This window comes from Bos taurus, chromosome 15, assembly GCF_002263795.3.
Source record: "Bos taurus isolate L1 Dominette 01449 registration number 42190680 breed Hereford chromosome 15, ARS-UCD2.0, whole genome shotgun sequence".
In the NCBI taxonomy this organism is placed as follows: Eukaryota; Metazoa; Chordata; class Mammalia; order Artiodactyla; family Bovidae; genus Bos; species Bos taurus.
This window is the reverse complement of record NC_037342.1, coordinates 46,547,976-46,572,464: the sequence shown is the minus strand read 5'-3', so window position 1 is coordinate 46,572,464 and position 24,489 is coordinate 46,547,976. Positions and strand designations below refer to the sequence as shown.

Sequence of the window (24,489 nt, the reverse complement as noted above, 5' to 3'; positions counted from 1 at the left end):
TTTACCTGGTCATCATTTAGTTACCCTCAGTTCTCAGCTTTCAAGTTGACATCCCCACCTCTATCCATCTAGGCTCCATCCAGCATCCATCCTCTGTGCTTCTGTATCCTAGTATTTATCACTGTATTGTAGTTGCCTAGTTACTTGCCTCTATCCCCCACTAGGCCGTAAGCACTGTGGGCAGGGACCGTGTTTTATTCTCTGATGTCTCCCCAGGGTCTAGCAGCAGCAAATAAAAGCATTCAGTACAGTAAATATTTGCTGTATGAATGAACAGATGATGGAGGCTGGTAGGCCCAACCCGCTCTGGGCCCTGTGTTTTAAGATACGTTGCTATCCTGGCACAAGCCTAAAGGGCAAATAAAGCTTTGGCTCCTACTGGGGCTGGGGGAGGGGACTAGGCTCTCCAGAAACCTGTGACTTCAGCTATCTGGCCCCAGCTCTCCTAAAATGGCAGGATTTTGATGTATGATTAAACTGAGCATTTCTCCACCCAGACCACCCTCCTAGAATCCCCCACAAATTGACCTCACTGGGCCTGCTTTTATGAAAGGTTTATTCCTAGTGCTAGGTCCCAATCTTCCAGGGCTCTAAGCACAATTAAACTGGGTGGGCAGGTGAGGGGAGACCCATTCAGATGCACGGCCAAAAATGGGGCTCCCCATATCCCCACCCTTTTGGTCCCAGTCCCCTTCTCTGCAATGGGCACGCATTGAGGAGGGACAAAGGGTACTGGAGGCAACATCATTGGCCCAGGGGAGCCCAAGAAGAGCTGCCATTGGCTGACAGGGCCTTTTGAGGCTCTGCCATTGGTCAGGGGGCACACCCCAGAAACTGGGGATAGGCCTGAGGAGTGGTGCCATTGGCCAGGGAGTGGTTTTGTCATAGCCTTTGGCTGTGGAGTGAAAGGAAAAGATCTGGGAATGAAGCCCAGTGGCCAGGAAGATAAAGGACAGGGCTGCAGCTGCTGGGCCTGCAGGCCCCCTGTCAGGCCCCAGCCAGGGATAGGGAACCCAAGCCAGAGTGCAGGTGGCAAGGGATGTCCCATGTCCAAATCTCCCCCACCCTGGGACTACCCCTCCCGATGTCCTTCTTGATAGCCAGGTTGGGCTGGAGTGGCTCACTGCTCCTCTAGCCAGGAGGGCTTCTCAGCTCCTGGAGGCCGCAGCTTGATGTTGAACTGCTGCAGGGTCTGCTCCAGTTGTTTCTGGTTCCCAGCAAAGTAGGCGGACACGGCATTGTGGAAGAGCAGCAGCTGCTTGTGCATCACCTTGATCTGGGGGTCCAGCAGGGTCAGCTGAGACTGGACTCAGACACCCTTTCTGAGGGGCTATGATCCTGAACCCAAATCAGGGGCACATGGACTCTGCTCTGATGGTGCTTTTGGAGTGGGGGCTGAACTCCACCAAGAAAGTCAAGGGATAAAAGCCTTGTAATAGGAGAAACCTAACTTGACTGGCTGGGCCAGGGGTTCTGGCACCTAAGCTCAAGGGGTGGTTTTTTCCCAGTGGTGTTCTTGGGATCAGCAGCCAAATCCTCTAATAGAAAAGCGCCAGGGATCAGAGGGAGGGTGATAGGGAAAGGTCCAGGGATTGAGTGGGCTGGGGAATGTTCCTACTCCTTAGCCAAGATGCATTTCCCCATTCAGTGATGGGGAGTTTGAGGGGAAGGTCAGTGGTACAGATGGAAAGGTGGGCTGGGTCAAAGGGGTGGGGTTAGCACCTTGTTTTCTTCCAGGAACTTGAGCTTGATGGCCACATCTCCCCGCAGCTTCTCATATTTGTCCCGATGGGCCTGGAAAGTGGCCTGGGCACTCTCGAGTCGACCACGCGTCCCTGCATCCCGGGGGCCTAGGCTCAGCTCCTCTAAGTCTGTCCGGTAGGCATCATATTCCAGCCTGGGGAGGGGGTGATATGGGCTGGTCTCCACCCCTTTGCCCTCCACACACTCTCCTACTTTTCTCAATTCTTTTGCCCCTAAAGCTCAAACTTTCACCCATGCCAGCCAACTCCCAAAACCCTAGGCCCTGCCAGTGCCCACACCTGGCAGCCTCATACTGTTTGACAGTCATGAGAGTGTCTTCCATGGTCTTGGTTACCAATGTGTTGATGCTAGAGACAAAGAAGTTCACAGCCCCTAGCAATGTCTCTCCGTTCTTGCACAGCAGCTTCTGCGTCTCTGCATTGTAGCCAAATTCCTCCTGAGGGCAGAAGGAAGGGACAGGCCTGAGTAACAGTCACCACCTGACTGGAGCTAAAGGGCCCTTCCTCCCCCTCCTCTGCCAGGAGGAAACAGCCAATGACACTGGAACAAGTCAGGACTGCCTCCAGCAAGGCTCTCTTAGCCAGAAAGTTAGTGGGGCCACCCTGGGGCTGCCTGGGGCAGGACTGTGGGAGTGGGGGGTCTGTTCACAGGACTGGAATAGGGAAAGCTAGTGCAGCAGGCAAGGGAGGGGCTCTGATTAGGCTGAGCACAGAAGGCATTCTCGTCAATGCAGAGAAGGGTTACTTGTGAGGCACCTAGTGTGCCGCCTCCCCCACCGCCTCCCACTTCTGGACCTCTGTACAAACCCTTAGGCTGCCTCCACAGGTGAGTGCTGCTGGGGGCGGGGCTGGGCCCACCCTGGAGGGGTTCTCCCTCTGGGCTGCAGGAGGGAGGGAGGGAGGGAGGCTGAGGGGTGACTGCCTGGGAGGGCCCCGGCCCAGTCCCCCCACCCTCTTTGGCCTGGCCGAGGCACCTGGAGCTCTGGGGACTTCTGGCTGAGGTCAGCAAAGGCGTCCCCCAGTGCATGCTGGGTCTGCAGCAGGCTGTAGAGGTGGGCTGTCAGTGCCCGGCCCAGCTGCAGGACACTCTCATACTTGCGCTTCGTCTCACGCAGCAGCTCAATCTGCAGCTCCAGCTCCAGGTCCACAGTCCGGGAGCCTCGGCCAAATCGTTCTGATAACAGCTGTTTTGTGCACTAATGAGAAGTGGGAGAGCAGGTCAGAGACCCTAGTACCTTGCCCCCGCAAAAGGCACCTACCCCAGCATCCCCAGGCTTCCGAGTCTCAGCCATAGCTGGGATATTAGGATCTGGAAGATGGGGAAAAGGTACCCAGGGCAGTTTGGGGGAAGGGAGAGGTGACTGAATCCCACCTTATATGTATTGATGCCCCATTTCTTGACGATGTCGAACTTCTCTCCAGCGATGCCCCGAGCCACCTCATCTCCAGGACCAGCAGGAGTAGCACTGTGAGATGGATGGCGGCCAGACCCTAAAGGACCAAGTTCTCTGACTCCAGTCTCTCTCAGATACAATCAGACACCTCTGTGGTTCCCCCCCAACTCCCCTCCCAGCACATGAAAATGACTTCCCTGAAAGAGCAGAAGCTAGAGACAATTAGATTCTCTTACTCACTAGGAGAAACTTATACATCGTGCCCTGAGACCCAAATCCCAATACACATTGGCCTCTTCTTAAAGTGAGGGTTGGAAAAGGGGGGAAGAGGGAGTGGCATGTGTACAGGGGTAGAGGAAACAGCAGGAAGTAGGCCCAGTATGGGGAGACTGATCATGGATGGGGAGACTGATCATGGATGGTGAGTCCAGCAAACAGAACACCCGGTTGACAATTCCCATGTTGATTCTAGTCAGTGTAAGATTCACAACTGTTTGTTCTTCTAAACGTTAAGAGTCAAATTAAAACTCTGAGAAGTTCCTAATCAGATTCAGGCTCTAGAGCAGGTTAGGGGGAAGGAGAGCTGTGAAACAGAGTTCTTTGCTTGTCTTAGGTAGTGACAGCAGGGAAAGGTACAAGTGGGGCTAAACTCCAAGTGGGAGCAAAAGCACAATTCTGGGAGCTGGCTTCGGGCTGAGATTCCATAAGGCTCATACTAGCAGAGGTTCTAGTTCAAGGATCAAGGTTCAAGGATCTCCAAACAAAATGCAAGCCTTCTTAGACACAGTCTATGCTTCCATAGTCTAGGGCTTCCCTGGTGGCTCAGACGGTAAAGAGTCTGCCTGCAGTGCAGGAGACCTGGGTTCAACCCCTGGGTCAAGAAGATCCTCTGGAGAAGGAAATGGCAACCCACTCCAGTATTCAAGCTTGGAAAATCCCATGGACAGAGGAGCCTGGCAGGCTACAATCCATGGGGTCTCAAAGAGTCGGACATGACTGAGCGACTTCACTTTGAACTTTTGATGCTCCCTGGAACCATCCCTCTCCCCATCTCCGCTCAAGCAGCTTGTCCTGTTCTGGTCATTCATACCTGTGGGGATGAGTCCATCACCAGAGCCCCCATAGCCACCAGACACAATGCTGGTTTCATTGAGGTTGGGTCCTGACACCATCACCTGCTGGAGGTCCTATAGGCCAGAGAAGAGGGGGCTTCAGGAACATAGGGGCAGCTGAAGCATTTTGGGGGTGAAAACAAGCTTGGATTGAAGCATCATAGAGAGAGCACACAAGGGAAGTCTGCACAGAATCAGAACAAAGATTTGTAAAAAAATTGAAGGGAGTTAGGTAAGTTAGGGGAAGGCTACTGGAACAGAGGTGAGAGTTCAGGGTTTATAAGTTGGGATTCCTCAATTGAAACAATATGAAGAATCAAACAGAAGCACCTGCTCCAGCCCATCATCCTCAGGAAGCTGCCCAGCTTCACCGTTCCCGTGGATGGGGATCTCCATTGTGGCTGCCTTCCCTAGGATCCCGTCCGTCATGGCGAGCGAAGGGACTGGAGTCAAGGTCTCCACCCCAGCGCCCTGCAAAGCCCAACACAGACCGCTCTGGAAACTGGCCAGTACTCCAAAGAGGAAGGTCTCCCCTACCATTTCAGAGGTTGTCCCAGGGCTTCAGAGTTCTGGGGTTTGGTACCACTCTTCTCTGAACTCTGTGTCTTTCTCCCCTCCAAGGTGCATATTTGTACAAAGACATACCCAGGCCTCAGGTGTGCGTGACCTGAGGTCATGTCCCCATGAACCCCTCACCCTAGCAGAACTTCGCTGATTATTCACGCATTCAATCACTCCACAGACATTTAATGAGTGCCTACTATGTGTCACACACTATCTCAGACAATGGAGATACAGCAGCGAACAAGAGAGAGAAAGTCTGTGTTCTCAAGAAGCTCATCCCCATGCAGGTGTTTCTCCCCATCAGGAGATTAACCCCCTTCCCGGAGCTCAGGTGTCTACTACCATTCAGGTATGTTCACCACTGTTTGGCTGTTCGCTCTCCTTTCGTGTTTCTTCCCCTTTCCTGCAGGTGGTCTCCCCCTCCTCCATCCCATGCACCTCCTCTTCCTCGGGCCCTGCCCCCCCAAGGCCTTAGTTGAATCAGTTGGTCTAAGTTCTCGACCTCTGGGAAAAACCTCTTTTTTCCCAGGACATGGGTAGGTGATCCCTTCCACAGTCATTTTAGTTTCCCCAGGTGTGTGAGTCTCCGCCCTCCCCCCCATACACCTGGGCATCAGGTGTGTCCTCATCCGTCCCCAGGGCTCAGAGGCATCTTGCCCTCTGGTCAGGTTCGTGCATTCACCTTGCCCTCGCCCATGCATGTCCCTCTCACCTCGGGCCGGGCCGCTCTTCCCCTCAGGGCGCCAGGCCCGGGCCGCGCGGGGACCTCCGGCTCCAGTTCCCGTCGCGATCCTAGCAGCAGGTCAGGGATTCGGCGGAAGTGACGTCCCCACCCGGGCAGAAGAAGCCGGCCACGTCGCCGATTATGAGGGCGGAAGTGACGTTAAAATCTGGGGGCGGGGCGATCCTGGAGCCAACCCTTCTGTCCCCGGGGAGCTACGAGATGTCACTTCCGGGGCGTTACCAAGAACCTGAAAAGGAAATGACCTAGAGCTCACGCTGCTGGCGTGATGGAGCAGCAGCAGCAGCAGCAGCAGCAGCAGCAGCAGCAGCAGCAGCAGCAGCAGCAATTGAGAAACGTGAGTGGGAGCTAAGTCGTCTTAGGGCCATGCGTTCAACTAGCATCCTTGTCTGCATAGCGGGAACCCCAAATAGCCAAGCATCTGAGGGCTGGGAACTTCGGGCCGTGGGGCGCGGTCCTGGGAAAGCTCGGGCGGCGCGGCCTTGAATTAAGATGTGGCCCCTCTTCGCTGAGTTTCTTGTCCCCCTTCCTCTCAGCTGCGGGACTTCCTTTTGGTCTACAATCGGATGACGGAACTCTGCTTCCAGCGCTGCGTGCCCAGCCTGCACCACCGAGCTCTGGATGCTGAGGAGGTTAGGTGGGGAACTGAGTAGGGGAATTACCCTCGATCCTCAGAGTTAACAGTAGACTGCTTCTCTCTTCCGCCACTTCCCCTACCTCTGGCCCCGGCCTTTCTATGACCCTCGCCCCTAGGCTGGAGTTGCGGCAGGACCTGACAGGACTCCTTTGACTTCTGATTCCATCCTGTCTTCCTTCCAGGAGGCATGTCTGCACAGCTGTGCCGGGAAGCTGATCCATTCTAATCACCGCCTCATGGCCGCTTACGTGCAGCTCATGCCTGCCCTGGTACAGCGCCGCATGGCAGACTACGAGGCTGCCTCAGCTGTGCCACATGCTACTGCTGAACAACTGGAAACCTCACCATCCGGCAGCTCGCCATCCGGAAACCTCGGGAAAGGAGGCGCTGGATGAACCCTCAAATTAAAGGAGCCAGTGGACCTAGGGCTGGGTGCAGCCTGTGTATAGCAAGTGAGGAGTTGTCCGAGAGCTGGGTACTGTTGCTCCTCTTCCTGGAGCTAATAAACCCACTTTTCCTCTGTTTGGTTTATATTCTGGGCAAGGAAGTTTTGCCCACATTGTTGGCACCATCTTTATTATTCTGTCAGTTAGTGCTTCAGCCCTGGAAGCATAGAAGTTGCCTTCCGAATGTAGAAGGAAAGCCTATAACCAGGCATCTGGTTAAAGCAGGGTCTAAGGGTAAAATTTTAAGATTGGTAATAGCAACAAGTTGGTTGCCCTGATGAAAGAAAATGGGAACTCTATCTAGCTGTCGTTAAATCTGTCTGACTGAATGGATCGCTTGGAGATATCTTGGAAAACAGATTAAGAATCCACAGGGCTTTTAGGCATTACCTCCTGGGAAGTCAGTAGCGTCAGACAGAGATGAAACCTTGTAAGAATTCAGTGGAACATCAACCACTTGAAGATGTTACTCGCTTAATATTTTCTGTCTTCTTAGGATGAGCAGTTAAATCTTTAAATAAAGAAAATCTGTGTTCTTGTCTTCAGGAGCAGTCAGAAAGGGGAAAACTCGTGGAACCATATTCTGCAATACACTCAGACTTGAGGGATAAAAACCTAAGGGAAAAGTAGGTGGTGATGGTTATGAAAAGAAAAGGGAAGAAAGTCAAATCTTCAGGACTTCTTGAATGTTACCTTATGTCTCACTTCTTGCCTATAATCTCCCAACTCCATCTCTTCCTCTACCCCTACGTGTTCCCGCTGTACCTGTTCTGTGATTTCTAATCCAGCCCCTCTGTTCTTTCCTTATTGTTGCCCTCCATGGAATTTTCTTCTGTATTCAACAATATGAATGGCCTGTCACTCCATCACTGAGTTTTCTTGCCATTCTTGTATCCTTTCTGTGTCATTCTGGCTGTTTTAACTTTTCTTCTGTTCCTCCATATCAAGTGACCATGTTTTATTTTTAAAATGGAAGTAGTTCTTAGACACTGGCTCCCACGGTAACCATTTTTTTTAAGTACAACCACCCACAAAGCAGATATTTTCACCCCTGTACATATCAGGATGTTGAAAATACAGATCTGACTTTAAAATCCATGTTTTCTTTACTCCACCAGGCTGCCTTTCAAAATATCTTTTGAGTACCCATTTTGTATAGGTTCTGATGTAGGTATTGCTAAATTGCTTCAGTCGTGTCCGACTCTGTGCGACCCCATAGACGGCAGCCCATCAGGCTCCCCCGTCCCTGGGATTCTCCAGGCAAGAACACTGGAGTGGGTTGCCATTTCCTTCTCCAATGCATGAAAGTGAAAAGTGAAAGTGAAGTCGCTCAGTCGTGTCTGACTCCTAGTGACCCCATGGACTGCAGCCCACCAGGCTCCTCTGTCCATGGGATTTTCCAGGCAAGAGTGCTGGAGTGGGGTGCCATTGCCTTCTCCGATGTAGGTATTACCCTCACTCAACAGGTGAGGAAGCAAGAATTCAGTATGTACCAGAAGCCCACCTTATACATGGTTACTTGTGGAGAAAAGTAGCTCTCTTTATTGGAACAAATCTTGTACAGGTTTATTAAGAACCTTTCTTAACAAAAAGTTGTTGACCAGGAACTTTCCTATTAAGTGGCCTCATGCTTGCCCAATAAAGTCTCTTGGAAAGTATAAATGCAGATGAAACCACTTGTGAATTTCCCAAGTCCCAAAGACGGAAACAGGGACCGGGAATACTGTGGTGATGGTTGAAAGATTATTCCACATCAACATTTATGTATATCCTTGCAATAAACTTCTGATGTGAATTATCTGTGTTCCCATGTCACATAATTGAGTAATTGCTGGAGAAGGGTTAACAACACAGATCTGACTCTTAACGCCTATGTTCTTTTTTTGCCCTTCTCTGGGTTCTTAGTTCCCTAACCAGGCAGTGAACCCCTGACCATAACTACTAGACAACCAAGGAATTATGAAGTCTATGTTCTTCGAACTTCCGAAGTTTGTTTGCTCATCTGCAGTCATCCTTTCCCTAGGCATGGAAAAATAAGTGTTTCTCAATCTGATCCACCAATTAGTTCCTTAACTTTTCAATCTCTTCTGTGTATAAATATATTCAGTACTTATGAAAAGTACTTATTCCTACTATCCATCTTCTGTTGTCACTGAAGTCTCCCTCAGGTCTTGGCATAAAAAGTGTTAGCCATTGGCATGAGAGCAATGTGACATTTCAAGCACAACACAATGATAAACATTGATAAAGCTTTATCATTTTTTCACAAACATACTTGAGACAGGGTTATTCTTGCCATTGTGGCTTTAGAACTTAACTGCCCGCTCATTTGTCAAGTCTAATTCCTTTGGGCTTTTTCAACTCTACCACCCTCTATTAGAACTTATCCTTAATAACTGCCACTCTCCTACTTTCCTCTAGTTAGACCTTCATCTTCCTATCCATCCCTTGATACTTTAAATGTTACGCAGACAGTCCATTCGGTGTTTTTGTCTCTTAGTTCCTTGGCCCAATCTCCAATGATTTCTGCTCTGTCTTAACACCCTTAGTTATATGTCCTTAGTTATAAGTTCCTTAGTTATATTGTCACCACCCTAAACTGCTCCATCTCAAAGCACTATTGCATCTTATTCACTGACTATTCCTCCCACTTTGTTTAATAAACTATTCCTCTACCATTTTTTCCCCCATTCTAGTCATTCTTTTGGAATAGGCTGAATTTCCTTTCATCTCTTTGTTGGACTTTGATAAAAATGAAACATTTGTGCCTGCCTTTGGACATCTAAAAACTGACCAAGGAGGACTTCTCTGGTGGTCTGGTGGCTAGGACTTGATGTTCCCGATTCAGGGAGCCCAGGTTCAATCCCTGGTTGGAGAGCTAGATCCCATATGCCACAACTGAGAGTTCGCATACCTCAACTGAAAAATCCCACATATTAGAGTGAAGATCCAAGATTCTGCATGCTGCAACTGAGACCCAGCTCAGCCAAATGAAAAGCTATGGGAAGGGTTAGGGTTAGCCACCCCCTGCCCATACACACCAACCCCAGCTGTGCTACCTACCACCTATAGGGGATTCTGTCTTCATACTAAAGAGCAGACACAGAGACTGGGGACAAACTGCAGAGATAATGTTCATGTCAAAAGAATGAGTCTTAAAAAACTTCCCAAGGAAGTCACTACAGAGCAAATTTTTATCACTGAATCCATGTGTGCTGTGTGTACTTAGTCGCTCAGTCGCATCCAACCCTTTGTGACCCCATGGACGGTGGCCTGCCAGACTCCTCTGTTCATGGGGATTCTCCAGGCAAGAATACTGGTGTGGGTTGCCATGCCCTCCTCCAGGGCATCTTCCCAACCCAGGGATTGAACCCAGGTCTCCCACATTGCAGGTGGATTCTTTACTGTCTGAGCCACCAGGGAAGCCCGTGGCTAACTTCAAATGGAGCCTCTGCCCCTGTAATCCCACTAGATTTTTCTAGTCATCTCTCCTGTTCCCTTCAGTGACTATTTCAAACCAATATTCTTAAGCCTCTTATCCCCACCATTCTGTTCACTTTCTGTAAGTAACCTTATATATTTACTTCACAGGCAAAAATGGAAGCTATCAATTAAGAGCTCTGATAACATCTCGCAGCTTGGTCACCCATCTCCATCTGCACCATTCTCTTCTTTCCCTCCCATCTAAACAGGACAGGCATCCCTCTCAAGGCCAGTGCCAATGCGTGGGCCCTGAATCCTAGTCCTTCCTTCTTTGGAGACCTCTGACTTTTCCCCACTTGCCACGAGCCAGGGTGAGGAACTCCGCCGTGGTAAAGGTCATGAGGAAGGAGGCTTGGCATACGCAAAGGCGGGATCGAGCCTCAGGAGTCCCCCTGGAAATTCTCGAGCATCTACCCCCATAACCAGAGTCTGCCTACTTTACTGCTTTGTGCTCTCACCTCTGACTTTGCGGGGGCTGTCCCCCACCACCATCTTGCTCTCTCTAAAAAGAGTTAACTTACAGCTCCAGTTAATAAAGTTCCTGGGCATTAGGAGTGTTTAAATCCAAACCCCTCAGATAGCTCTCTAACTCGCCTGACAAGTTTACGCGGACTCCTACAGCTATGCATACGATTGTTTACAGTCTCCCAGCCTCGAGAGGCACGGGAAGCTTAAGATATTCAAATAGCTTAGAGCCTCTCAGAGAGTTAGAAACTGTCAGAATAAAACTAGTAAAAGATTTCATTGATGAGCCAATGCTTGCTGCCAAGTTTCCACATCCCCTGTATTGTATCCTTGAATGTGTATTAATTAATATATTTGGTATGTAGAAAAAATAAGTAGTGGCCTTGGTGTTAGCAACTTTAGACCCTTAAGGTAATAAATTCTTTCCTTTGTTGTAAACCCACTGCACCTCTGCCCTATAGGAATGCAACTTTATCTAACACCTTTGGAGTATGGTGTCAAACTTTAAAATAATTACTCTTAGAGAAAATAAGGGAGGAGGGTTCAGGATGGGGAACAAATGTATACCTGTGGCGGATTCATTTTGATATTTGGCAAAACTAATACAATTATGTAAAGTTTAAAAATAAAATTGAAATCAGAAAGTAAAAAAAATAATTACTCTTAGAGAAAATAAGTCTTATAGTTGACAAATTTTGTCAGAGTCATAAAATGTTAATAGGCCTTCTGGCCAGAAAATGATGTAAATCACCTAAACCATTGGTATACAATAGATTTGCAGGAAAGAAACCCTGGTTTCGATAAGGATCAAAGACTGCTGACTTTGCATGATTTCACACCTCCTATTATCCTCTATGTACAACTTACGGTATAAAAGCCCCTATTGAAAATAAAGCTACAGGCCTTGCTCACCGAAGCTTCGTCTCCCCATGTCATTCTTTCTTTCACATTCTGGCTGAGTCTCTATCTGGAGCGCGGAGGTCCTCTGCGACCATTTATTTGCCTGGGCTTCTAAGACCCACTCGAGAAGGCGCCTAAGGTGGGGCACCTTCTGCTATTTGAGAGGGCACCTGCGGCCTCCGTGGTCAGAGCTAACCTGATGTCACAGGTTATATTGATTTTCCGCGTAAACCAAGCTACTCAGCCTCTTTTCTCCACAGAATTTTCCTACTGAGCTATCCTCATTCTATTACTCTTTATATCTCTAATGAATATTTAAATAAAGCTATTGTATCCTGTTTGCCGAAGCCGTCTCCCCTTCGAATTCCCTGGATCAGCCGGGGCTGGATCTCGGCACCCACTTTACTAAATTCTTATCATAAGCATCTAAATATGCAGAAGGCTTCTGTTAAAACAAACAGACCCCTCTATCTCCCAGGTACCATGTACTTTTTTCCACTTTACAGCTGAACTTCTCAGAACAGTTGGATATTAATACTTAGGTCCTCTCCATTCCCACTCCTCCTCCCACTCTATTTTGACTTCTGTAACCTTTATTGAGGAGAAGAAAATGGCAACCCACTCCAGTATTCTTGCCTAGGAAACCCCATAGACAGAGGAGCCTGGTGGGCTACAATCCATGGGGTTGCAAAGAGTCAGACACGACTGAGCACAGCACAGCAGCCTTTATTCAAACAGTTTGTGAGCTCACCCTAGCTCACCAAGTGACCTTCATATCCCTGAATCCAGTGGCTATTTCCCCAGCTTACTTCATTTTTCAGTGGCATCTGGTAATATTGACTAGTTCCTCTGGCTATATTGACTAGTTCCTCATTGACACTCTCACTGGTGTCTGATTCCACTCATGGTTTTACTACTACCTCTGGCCACAGCTTCTTAGCCTCCTTTGTAGGATTACCTGCCTCCACCCATTAAATCTAAAAGTTTCTCTAGGTTCTGTTCTTTCTCAGTCTAATTTTTCTGGGATTGTTTCATCCTCACGCTGAGCCCTAGTTACTGATGACTCAGATCTCTCCTCTGAGCTACTTGATTGATGTCTCCATTTAGGTGTTTCAAAAACATCCCAATTCAACATGTTTTCTGATAAATTTTTCCTCCTATGCCTAGTACTCAACCAGTTGCAGAAACTAGAAACCTCACTCATCCCTTCACTCAACTGCCAAAATCCTGTCCAATTAAATTTCTAAAAATCGCTTGATTCTGTCTGCTTCTCTTCATCATCACAATCTCTCACCAGGATTATTGCAATTCCTGTGTCCCATACTCACTTTTGCAGCCCTCCAATCTATTCTCCATGTATTAGCCAGAAGACACAAACTGATGCTTAAGACCTTGCAATAGCTCCCTATTTTTAGACTAAAAACACATTCTGTACATGATCCAAAAGGCCCTGCATGATCCAGCCCCGGCCTATCAGCTTAATCTTGTCAGTAACTGTCAACCACTGAGCAGTTAATACTGTTTGCTGAATTGAATTGAAATCAACCACACACCTCACTCTCTGTGTGTTCTAACCACTCTGGCCTTTCAGTTCCTCTAACCTGTCATACCTGATTCCTCTGTACCTGTTGTTTCCTGGCTTGCAGTGCTTTCCCCCTTTCCCCACCTCATTTCTACTCATTCTTGAGTACTTAGTTCAAATACTTTCCTCAAATAACTGATCCCAGACTCCAGCTCCCATAAATGCTCTACTTCGGCTTGTAGTGCTTGTACACTTGGTAATTATAAACCCCATGAGGTCAGAGTCCTTGTCTGTATTGCTCACCATTGTATCCTTATCACCATGCCTGGCACATAAAAGTGCTTGATAAATATTTGTTGGATGAGTATCTTTCAGTCTCTTCCTAGCTCAATCAACTATTTATATAATAAGAGAAAGGCTTTTAATCAAAAGGAACAGCAATGAATCTGCATTTGACATTTTGCCAATGATTTTGAAGTTTTTTTCATTCAAAATTTCACTTTTTGTATCTTCCTCCCTTAATAAGATAAGTCAACACCCAAAAACCTCTGTCTGCAGCAAATTATTCAGATATTATGTGGGAGGCTGGGAAATGTTACCTTTAATCTTACTAGTCATTTACCCAGTCAAAAGTGGGAGGTTCTGGGGCTTCCCTGGTGGCTCAGTGGTGAAGAATCTGCCTGCCAATGCAGGGGATACGAGTTTGACCCCTGGTCTGGGAATATACCACATGCCACAGGACAACTAAGCCTGCATGCCACAACTACTGAAGCCTGGGCACCTAGAGCCCATGTGCCACGACAAGAGAACTCACTGCCACGAGAGGCCTGTGTACTGCAACTAGAGAGTAGCTCCGGCTCACCGCGACTGGGGAAGACCTGAGTGCAGCTACAAAGACCCGGTGCAGCCATGAAAGTACATAAATAAATAAAGCTTTTTTTTTTTTTTTTTTTTAACTTTGAGGTTCTGTTACTAAGAAGGAAAAGAATGGCTACTGGGAGGTACTGCCAATCCACTTTCCATACTAACCAAGAGTGATTCTTGTAAAATAGAAATGTAACCATGGTACTCATCTACTTAAAGCCTTCCATGACCTTCAGACTCCTCCTCACAACTGAAGCTTCCTCTGATGGGCTCTGGCCTCATCTTCAGCCAGCTTTTGACTCTCTTATCCTTTGTTATAAAAGAATCAATTTACTTGTAGTGTTCAGACACATCCTGCTAACTCTGGACTCTTTGTTTTCCTGGGTATGCCCCACATTCTTCCATATATTTATAATAATTCACAAATCCTTGAGTGACTGCTTTTACCAACATTGTTAAGCTCTGAAGATACAGAGGTGAGTGAGAAAGATGCAGTCGTTTTCTTGGAACTTAATGTGGGTGAAGGTCAATATAGAACAAGTAATCACAACTGTGATGTATGTCACGAAGAAGAAATATGCATTGCAGTGAGAACAGACAGTAGGACTAACTTAACTGTGTGTGGGGTGAAGAACTTCCCTGGGAAAGTGATTCTGAAGCTGAGACTTGAAAGATAAATTAGAACTAACCAGGCAATAGACAGGGGCAAGTGCTGCCCTCTCTTCCACCTTTCCTTTCCTGTTTAGATGCCACCTTTTACTAATTACCCTATTTAAAATGGCAACCCATCCTCTCCTCATATGGCCTTTACTGAACCTTTTTATGTCTCATTCACCATTATGTCCACAGCAGTTGGTAGAGTGCCATAAACAACAACAAAAATACATAGTTTGCACAAATCAGTTATATCACATGCTTATTATCTACTGGGCTCTAATGTAAGCATTTTATATAACAACTCATTTAATTCTCACAACAACACTGTAAAGTAAGTACTATTATTAACTTCATTTTACACACAGAAAAATGAAACTGCAGAAAAATATCTCACAACTAATAATTGGAGTCAAGTTTTCAGTCCAGTCTGACTTCCAGAGTCTGACCTCTTTCTCACTAATGAAGATTGCTGTACATTTATGCATTTGTTCCACAGATATTTTCTGGTCACCTACTCATGGTGCCTAGCACTAGAGAGAGCAGAGAGCAGTCAGAATCTGTCACCATGGAGCTTAGACTTCTAGTCAGGGGAAACAGACAATAAGCAATTAAGTATGTACTGATATGAGATGGTAATAAGTGCTATGGAGAAAATTAATGCAGAGTAAGAAGGACAAGGATGATGGGGATACTGTTGCTATTTTATGCTAGGTTGTCAGAGAAGAACTCACTAATGAGGTCTCTTGAAGCCAAAACTCGAAATGAGGGAGCAAGCCTTGGGGACATCTGGAAGAAGAGTGTTCACTGTGCTATAGCCTCTAGTTGTCCCCAGCATCCATTGTCCCCTTCTTCCTTTACTAATTGAACCCCTGACTTTAACCCAGATAGATGGTTGCTGAAAATAAATATCAAATTCTGTAGCTTTCCTTGCAGTTAGGTGTGTCTGTGTGATGAATGACGTGTGCGTTGCTAGATTGTGCCCTTAAGGGTAAGGGCATGCCTTCTGCGCTTTCCCCCATCTCACTACTTGGGATGGGGCTCAACACACATGCTGGTGAACTCTCTTGGACTTTGAAGACAAGGAACACTTCCTTGAACAAGGCAGAATAACTCAAAAGCTGCCATTTAAGCCCTGGAGTACTTATACTTGGACAGGTCTATAAGAGAAAAAATAAACTTCTATCCTGTTTAAGCCCTTGTATTTAGAGGGTCTTTTTGTTATTACAGCATATATGTAGTAGACAGAATGTTAACATGGTGCCCAAGATTTCCCACCCAGCTGTGTACACACCATGTATAAGCCCCAGGACTGAATATGACAGGTTTTGCTTCTCTGATTAGGTTGTATTATATGACATACTTGACTGTAAGAAAAGGAGATTATATGGATAGGCCAGGCCTAACTGCATTTTAAAAGCAGGGAGTTTTCAGGACTTCTCTGGTGGTTCAGTGACTAAGACCACGCTCCCAATGCAAGGGGCCCAGGTTTGATCCCTGGTCAGGGAACCAGACCCCACATGCTACAACAAAGACCTGGCACAGCCAAATAAATATATAAAAGGCAGGCAGAAGAGAATGTCAGAGAGATTTGAAACATGAGAGGGGTTTAAGGCACTGTGCCTGATTTGAAGATGAAGATACCATATGGCAAGAAAGACCAATGCCTCTTGGATGGAGCGGAGACTGGCCCCTGATGCCCAGGAGGAATCAGGGACCCCATCCCATAACCACAAGAAACTGAAAAATGCCAACAACAAGAATGAGCTTGGGGACTTCCCTGGCCATCCAATGGTTAAGACTCTGCACTTCCATACACACACACATGCACACAAAAACAGAATGTGCTTGGAGGAGGATCTTCCCCCAGAGCCTCCAGACAAGAACTCAGTACAACCAACAGCTAGATTTCAGGCTTATGATATCCTGAGCAGAGAACCCAGTCAAGCCATGATGAGGGCACTGACATACAGAACTGTGAGATACTAAATGGGTGTTATTTTCAAGCTGCTTAGTTTGTGGCAGTTGGTTATACAGCACAGAAAACTTGTCTGTCTCTTAAATGATTGGTAGCAGAGATGCACTGTACTAAGGCTCTGGGGTGGGAGCATGCTGGGTGTGATTCTGTGAATGGGGAGAGAAGGACAGAGTTCACAGAGGTAGTAGTCAGCTGAGCAGTAGCAACTTGTAGGCCTTGTAAGACTTCCTGAGGGAACGAGATGATACAACATTAGTGAGTTTGAGCAGAGTAGTGATACGATCTGCCTGTATTTGAAAAAGGCCACAGGCTGGTCTAAAAAAAGCAGATTGTATGGGCAAGGGTGGAAGCCAAGAGATGAGTTAGAAGGTGATGGAATAATCCAGTTGAGAGGTGATAGTGGCCTAGACCAAGGTTTAGCTCTTTGGTGGTGTTCAGTCACTCAGCCATGTCTGACTCTTTAGGACTCCACGGACTGCAGCACACCGGGCTTCCCTTTCCTTCACCATCTTAGTGACTTAGTGGGTTTAGCTCTTAGTGGTGAGAAATACTTGGATTTTGGACATATTTTGAAATCACAGTTTCACAGAATTTTTGCTGAACGATTAGACATGGGATGTGTGCAGGGGTGGGGGTGGGGAACTATCAAGGGGACATTTCATGCAAAGATGGGCACAATAAAGGGCAGAAATAGTATGGACCTAACAGAAGCAGAAGATATTAAGAAGAGGTGGCAAGAATACACAGAAGAACTATACAAAAAAGATCTTCATGACCCAGATAACCACAATGGTGTGATTACTCACCTAGAGCCAGACATCCTGGAATTCAAAGTCAAGTGAGCCTTAGGAAGCATCACTACAAACAAAGCTAGTGGAGGTGATGGAATCCAGCTGAGCTATTTCAAGTCTTAAAAGATGATGCTGTTAAAGTGCTGCACTCAATATGCCAGCAAATTTGGAAAACTCAGCAGTAGCCACAGGACTGGAAAAGGTCAGTTTTCATTCCAATCCCAAAGAAAGGCAATGCCAAAGAATGTTCAAGTTCAGTTCAGTTCAGTCACTCAGTCATGTCCGACCCCATGAATCGCAGCACGCCAGGCCTCCCTGTCCATCACCAACTCCCGGAGTTCACTCAGACTCACGTCCATCGAGTCAGTGATGCCATCCAGCCATCTCATCCTCTGTCGTCCCCTTCTCCTCCTGCCTCCAATCCCTCCCAGCATCACAGTCTTTTCCAATGAGTGAACTCTTTGCATCAGGTGGCCAAAGTACTGGAGTTTCAGCTTTAGCATCATTCCTTCCAAAGAAATCCCAGGGCTGATCTCCTTCAGAATGGACTGGTTGGATCTCCTTGCAGTCCAAGGGACTCTCAAGAGTCTTCTCCAGCACCACAGTTCAAAAGCATCATTTCTTCAGCGTTCAGTTTTCTTCACAGTCCAACTTTCACATCCGTACATGACCACTGGAAAAACCATAGCTTTGACTAGATGGACTTTTGTTGGCAAAGTAATGTCTCTGCTTTTGAATATGCTGACTAGGTTCGTCATAACTTTCCTTCCAAGGAGTAAGCGTCTTTTAATTTCATGGCTGCAATCACCATCTGCAGTGATTTTGGAGCCCAAAAACATAAAGTCTGACACTGTTTCCACTGTTTCCCCATCTATTTCCCATGAAGTGATGGGACCAGATGCCATGATCTTCGTTTTCTGAATGTTGAGCTTTAAGCCAAATTTTTCACTCTCCTCTTTCACTTTCATCAAGAGGCTTTTGAGTTCCTCTTAACTTTCTGCCATAAGGGTGGTGTCATCTGCATATCTGAGGTTATTGATATTTCTCCTGGCAATCTTGATTCCAGCTTGTGTTTCTTCCAGTCTAGCGTTTCTCATGATGTACTCTGCATATAAGTTCTACCGCACAATTGCACTCATCTCACGCGCTAGTAAAGTAATGCTCAAAATTCTCCAAGTTAAGCCTCACTTGGATCAAGGAGTTTGTCTTACTTGGAATTTTTGTTAAGGGTGTGATAGTCTAGATGGATACATGCAAGTGCATGTTGGGTGGGGTGGGGTGTCCCAAAATACCCCTGTTGTAAGTGCCCATAGCAATTTACAGGCTCAGTAATAGATAAACAAGCATATGGACTACACCTGCCCACGATACCCTCAGGATTGCTACTTTCCCAAATCTCCCAGGTTCAGTACCTGAACCGAGAACTTCCAGATGTTCAAGCTGGATCTAGAAAACACAGAAGAACAGAGATCACATTGCCAGCATCTATTGGATCATAGAAAAAGCAAGAGAGTTTCAGAAAAACATCTAATTCTGCTTTATTGACTGTGCCAAAACCTTTGACTGAGTGGATCACAACAAACTGTGGAAAATTCTTCAAGAGATGGGAATACCAGACCACCTTACTTGCCTCCTGAGAAATCTGTATTCAGGTCAAGTAGCAATAGTTAGAACTGGACATGGAACAACAGACTGGTTCCAAATTGGGAGAGGAGTATGTCAAGGCTGTATACTGCCACCCTGTTTATTTAACTTATGCATAGAGAAAATCATGCAAAATGCCAGGCTGGATGAAGCACTAGCTGGAATCAAGATTGCCAGGAGAAATATCAATAACCTCAGATACGCAGATGACACCACCCTTATGAAAGGAAGTGAAGAGCATCTTGATGAAAGTGAAAGAGAAGAATGAAAAAGCTGGCTTAAAACTCAATGTTCAAAAAACGAAGATCATGATATCTGGTCCCATTCCTTAGTGGCAAATAGTTGGGGAAACAATGCAAACAGTGACAGAGTTTATTTTCTTGGGCTCCCAAATTACTGCAGATGGTGACCACAGCCAAGAAATTCAGATGTTTGCTCCTTGGAAGAAAAGCTATGGCCAACCTAGGCAGCATATTAAAAAGCAGAGACAGTACCTTGATGACAAAGGTCTGTCTAGTCAAAGCTTTGGTTTTTCCAGTAGTCATGTAAGGGATGTGAGAGTTGGACCATAAAGAACTGAGCGCTGAAGAATTGATGCTTTCAAAATGTGTTGGAGACACATTTGTTGGGACTCTTCAGAGTCCCTTGGACTGCAAGGAGATCAAACCAGTCAATCCTAAGGGAAATCAGCCCTGAATATTCATTGGAAGGACTGATGCTGAAGCTGAAACTCCAATACTTTGGCTACCTGATGTGAAGAACTGACTCATTGGAAAAGACTCTGATGCTGGGAAAGATTGAAGGCAGGAGAAGGGGATGACAGAGGATGAGATGGTTGGATGGCATCACTAACTCGATAGACTTGAGTTTGAGCAAGCTCCGGGAGTTGGTGATGGACAGGGAGGGCTAGCGTGCTGCAGTCCATGGGGTTGCAAAGAGTCAGACACAACTGTACAACTGAACTGACTGAAACTTTGACCCAAGCAACTGGAAAAACAGACTTGCTATTTACTGAGATGTGGAAGAAAACGAAAGAAACAGGCTTATTTGGGGGAGGAGGCAGTTAGGACTCAGGTTTTGGACCTTTTAAGTTTTTAAGTTTGGGATTCTTATCAGATATCCAAAGTGGAGCTGGGACTCTGTCACATGCTGAATTTCTATTTATTTTAATCCTTCAGGCGTTTTCCCTTGCCCTCCCACTATCCCAAAACCCCCAGATTTTGAGCTCCCCTGTGATCAAGGAGTTTGTCTTACTTGGATTTTTTGCTAGGTGTGGTGGTCTAGGTGGGGTGGGTTGGGGTGTCCCAATGACCCCTGTTGTGGGTGACCGTAGCAACTTACAGGCTCAGTAATAGATAAACAGGCAATATGGACTACACCCGCTCGCGACGCCAGCAGGATTGCTACTTTCCCAAATCAAACAAGTCGTTCTTTTCCAAACCCAACCAACCAGACTGCCTATTCCCAAGGCCTGCGAGCAGAGGGCAGATTTGGCCTGGGCCCGCTCCCTCCCCCAGGGCCCCGCCCCTTCCTGGCCCCGCATGGGGCTCTCACCGGAGGCTCGGGCCTCAGGCGACGTGCTAACTGTTCTAACAGTTGGGAGGGATGGGGCCGCGGGTGAGTCCGCTGCTGGGGATCCCTTCCTTTCGCAGCACTGCTCCCAGACACACAGACACACACATTCTCACCACTGACCCCCACCCCGCCCGGAGTGTCCCGTTCTCCCACACCCCCTCCCTTCCTCTCCCCTTTCACCTCCTCTTCCTCCCGCACCCAGCCCAGCAGTCTCCGCTCTTCCCCCGCCCCCGCCTCTATCCCGCTTAGTAGTCCTTTGTACCCTCTCCTCTGGTTTCTATCCTCAACACGTTCTCTTAGTCCACGGGAGGGCAAACGGGACCGGGCTTTGCTGCCTGTCCGTGACGACCTGTTCTCCTTCAGGCGATCGCCAGGCTCCAGTCCCAGTGACTGTTCCCTGCTATTCTGAGGTCCTCTGAGTGAGCCCTTTTAGGTGCGTGAGCCACTTTGCCTCTACCAGTGATCATACGTGTGCGTGTCAGGCTCTGTTTTGGGGGTGGCTGTGAATAGAGCGAGCCTGTGCCGGAGATCCAAGTCTTACAGTGATCATACGTGTGCGTGCCAGTCTCTGTGTGGGGGTGGCTGTGAATAGAGCAAGCCTGAGCCCAAGTCTAAGTTCATCCGTTTCTCCTACAGGCACTTCCCCATGAGACCTCACCAGCACATCCCGCTCTCTTCCCTTCCCTTGCCTTCTGTGCCCCATAGCCCAGGTGAGGGGATGGTGTCGGGGGCAGTGGAAAGGGACTCCTGTGCAGGGAGGGGCCTGGCCTCCGTCCTGGGCCTGCTTTTCACCGGTCTTAAGGGGAAGCTGTAGGGTTGGTTGAGGGTCTCAGGAAACTGCAGCTCTATCCATCTCACTGTCCTAAGTCCCTCCCTTCCCCGTTCTCCCAGTCCCCTTGACACTGCCCAGAGCCTAAGCCCCCTTCTCTTGCCTCTCTTGCGCTGCACCAAGCAGGTGAGATCCATCAACCAGGAGCCTGGAACTGGCAGTTGGATCCTGAGCAATGGGCAGGAGCAGTTCGACGGCAGTTGAATGCCTGGCTCCTCTTGGTCTCAGATGAAGAGGCATCATCTAAAGCCCTTGAATCTCCACGCTCCGTAGGTGTCCTGGACAAAGCAGAGCAGCGCCAAGCCTGTCAGAGAAAAAAGAGGCAGTCTCTGAAGGCAGTGACTCGGTCTGAGCGGCCCACAGTGCTGGAGCTCCTGGTAGCTGAGCTCCAAACCCTGTTCTCGAAAGTGCTACAGGATGGCAGCCCTGCGGCGTGGAACTACCTGCACGCCGTGCTGGGTCTGCTGCCCCCATATCGAGCGCTGCTGGTCGGCCGCCTTGACTTGCTGCCTTTCCTAGAGCGGCTATACCGCTGGGCACCCTGGGTTCAGGCCCAGCTCCACTTGGATCTGCTGGATGCCATAGACCAGGCCTTTCCCCGAGATACCTCGTTGTTAGAGGGCACCTCCCATGTTGACTGCTATCCCCAGAAGAAGAGGTTCCATCATGGGACCCCATGCCCAGCATGCCCTTTTGTGCAGGCCCAGTGGGAAGGGCAGCAAGTCGAGGACGATTTGGCCACATGGCTGCGACCACTGACCCTGCCCGAGCTACAGCACAGCCTGGGTATTGTCGGTGCGGAAGTGGCCATGGAAGAGACCCAGTGGCTAGATGGCCTCAGGCTTCTGCCCTTGGCACTGGCGACTGACATCCCAGTACAGTATGAAAGCAGGGACACTGACAACGCAGAGGAGGAGCCTGTTGGAAGAACAGAGACTAAGTAAGTGAGGAACCTAGTCCAGGGCTTTGAGCCAAGGAAAGAAAAAAAACCTCTTCCTTTCTGTCTGCTAATAATCCCAGTGGTCTCAGTGTTAATCCCCTTAGGAAAATGCAGAAATTAATGAAAATCACAAGGCAACCTCGAGGAAGCCAAAGCTTCAGGAAACAGCCTGAGTTTCCAAGAGTTTCTAGAGTTCTTTCTCATGTAGCGCTTAGTTGTTTTTCTCACTTGTTCCGTAATCCCTGAATCTTGCCCCTAGGCCTACCTACTGCAGGATACTCAATCTGGATCTCTTTCTCCAGATGCTCCTAGGTGAGTGCCTGTCTGGGGGCCCCTCCCACTCGTCTATGCGGGAGGGGCCCCCTCCCAGTCTTGGAGCTCCCATGTCTTGGAGCTAAACCAGCTCCAAGGCAGACTAGAGTTGGCTGCACTGCCAGCTAAGACTTTTCATTCTGATCCTTCCAGAGTCTTTTGCCCTACGAGTGAGGGACTCTTGGCCCTTGGGGTGATGATTTTCTCCCCAGTGTGGCTCTTAAGCTGCTCTCTTAGGATTTCAGAATGCCTACAGAGACACCCTCTTCTCAGAGTTCTCTAACTCTAGTCTTGGAATTTCTCCCTGTCCCCTGGCCAGCTTCTCTGTGACACATTCTGGAAACTCAAGCCGTTTTCTGTTTCATATTCTCTAGGACTGGCTTGCAGGCATTCATACATTCACTGTCTGGGAAGAAGGCTAGGTTTACCTTCAATCAACCTTGGCGTTCTCAATTTTAGCTCTGTTTATGGCTGGGTCAGACTTCCCTGGTGGCTCAGATGGTAAAGCGTCTGTCTACAATGAGGGAGACCCGGGTTCAATCCCTGGGTTGGGAAGATCCCCTGGAAAAGGAAATGGCAATATACTCCAAGACTATTGCCTGGAAAATCCCATAGACAGAGGAGCCTGGTAGGCTACAGTCCATGGGGTCGCAAAGAGTTGGACACGACTGAGCGATTTCACTATATCACTATATATGGCTGGGTCAAGTTTTTCCTAAAGCCTTAGAGCCTTAACAGTGGGCAGATAGGTAGGCTCTTGGAGTCCTGATGGAAGGTGGCCAGTGCTTTCATTGTGTATGCCTTCAATTGCCCCACCAGATGCTTTTTTTTCAATGATCTGTCCTGTGCCCTGAGTATAAGTCTCCTTTCCTAGGGGAGCAATCTAGATTGAGTGAGAATGGGCTGAGATGCTGGCAAGAAGTCAAGTTCTTGGTCCTCTTTTTGGAGCTGACAGTAAACCTCTGAGGCCTAGTTAATATGGCTTAATTTCACCATATTCCCCAGGACTGGCCTCCCAGGCATTCATACGTTCAAGAAGTATTATTGAATAAACAATATATATCAGGAACTGCTAGATGCTGAGGATAAGAGAGATTCAATGTCTTCCCTTGGGTTTTGCTGCTGCTGCTGCTGCTGCTAAGTGGCTTCAGTTGTGTCTGACTCTGTGCGACCCCACAGATGGCAGCCCACCAGGTTCCTCTGTCCCTGGGATTCTTCAGGCAAGAGTACTGGAGTGGGTTGCCATTTCCTTCTCCACCCTGGGGTTTTACAGCTTAGTTAAGGGAGATAGATGTTAAATTAGTTGATTTAAGTAAAATAGCATTACAATTTGTGTTAAATGCTACAAAATCAAAGAACACTGCCTTTTCCCTGGCTCTTCCTCTAGGGGTATGTGTTTGTGTGTGTGCATGCACATCAGAATTAGGAGAAAGCACATCAGAGGAGTTTGGGTTTAAATTTGGGTTGACAAAATACCTTGAAGGTCAGGAAGTGAAATAAAGTGGAAAGTTTCAAAGAGGAGGGAGTAGTCAGTGTTAAACTCTATCAAGACAATTAAGAAAAATCTGAAAAAATATTCACTGGATTTAGCAACAAGGAAGAGGTTGGTGAGAGCAGTTTCAGTATAGTTTCTTGATGAGGAAGGCAGACTGTAGTGCATTCAGAAGTGAATGGAAGGGGAAGAAGTGGAAATCATGTTTCATTCTTTCATGAAGCTTGGCTTGAAAGAGAGTGATTAGGACAGCAGATTGAAAGAACAGTGGTGTCTGAGTAGGACTTTCAAAAAATGGAGAGGTGTTTATAGCCCTCAAGACAGTCTTTGAGAAGTTGGTGCTCAATAAATATTTGTAGAGTGAATGAATAAGTATAGGCTA

The 24,489-nt window shown here is 47.7% G+C and overlaps 3 protein-coding genes across 4 annotated transcripts in view; 2 read left to right on the top strand and 1 right to left on the bottom strand.

Annotated features, from left to right (window-relative positions):
* Positions 1-539: 539 nt before the first annotated feature.
* Positions 540-5,658, bottom strand: ARFIP2 (ADP ribosylation factor interacting protein 2). Of its 2 annotated transcripts, NM_001034477.2 has the most exon segments (8): positions 541-1,276; positions 1,723-1,897; positions 2,043-2,200; positions 2,738-2,959; positions 3,136-3,254; positions 4,248-4,344; positions 4,600-4,740; positions 5,546-5,658. In NM_001034477.2, coding segments are annotated over 7 exon segments (1,026 nt in total). In that variant the 5' UTR covers positions 4,699-4,740; positions 5,546-5,658; the 3' UTR covers positions 541-1,120.
* A 210-nt stretch (positions 5,659-5,868) lies between these two features.
* TIMM10B (translocase of inner mitochondrial membrane 10B) lies at positions 5,869-6,734 on the top strand (the record flags this gene model as incomplete). The annotated part of the gene is given in 3 exon segments (NM_001040530.1): positions 5,869-5,912; positions 6,112-6,207; positions 6,395-6,734. Coding segments are annotated over 3 exon segments (353 nt in total), but the record flags the coding sequence as incomplete, so codon positions are not given.
* Positions 6,735-20,264: 13,530 nt separating this feature from the next.
* Positions 20,265-24,489, top strand: part of DNHD1 (dynein heavy chain domain 1) — a 64,141-nt gene continuing 59,916 nt past the window's right edge. Inside the window, 2 exon segments of the mRNA XM_059875118.1 lie at positions 20,265-21,244; positions 21,490-22,303. Of these exon segments, the coding sequence (XP_059731101.1) occupies positions 21,181-21,244; positions 21,490-22,303 (878 nt within the window). The 5' untranslated portion in view covers positions 20,265-21,180.

What these genes read in the sequence shown, in the direction of transcription:
- ARFIP2 (XM_059874691.1), bottom strand. Translation starts at nt 4,329, where the DNA reads ATGGTGTCAGGACCCAACCTCAATGAAACCAGCATTGTGTCTGGTGGC. An exon ending in TGATGGACTCATCCCCACAG is followed by an intron (nt 3,255 to 4,247) that starts GTATGAATGACC and finishes TTGGTCCTTTAG; the next exon opens with GGTCTGGCCGCCATCCATCT. An exon ending in AGTTCCTGGAAGAAAACAAG is followed by an intron (nt 1,277 to 1,722) that starts GTGCTAACCCCA and finishes CTGGACCCCCAG; the next exon opens with ATCAAGGTGATGCACAAGCA.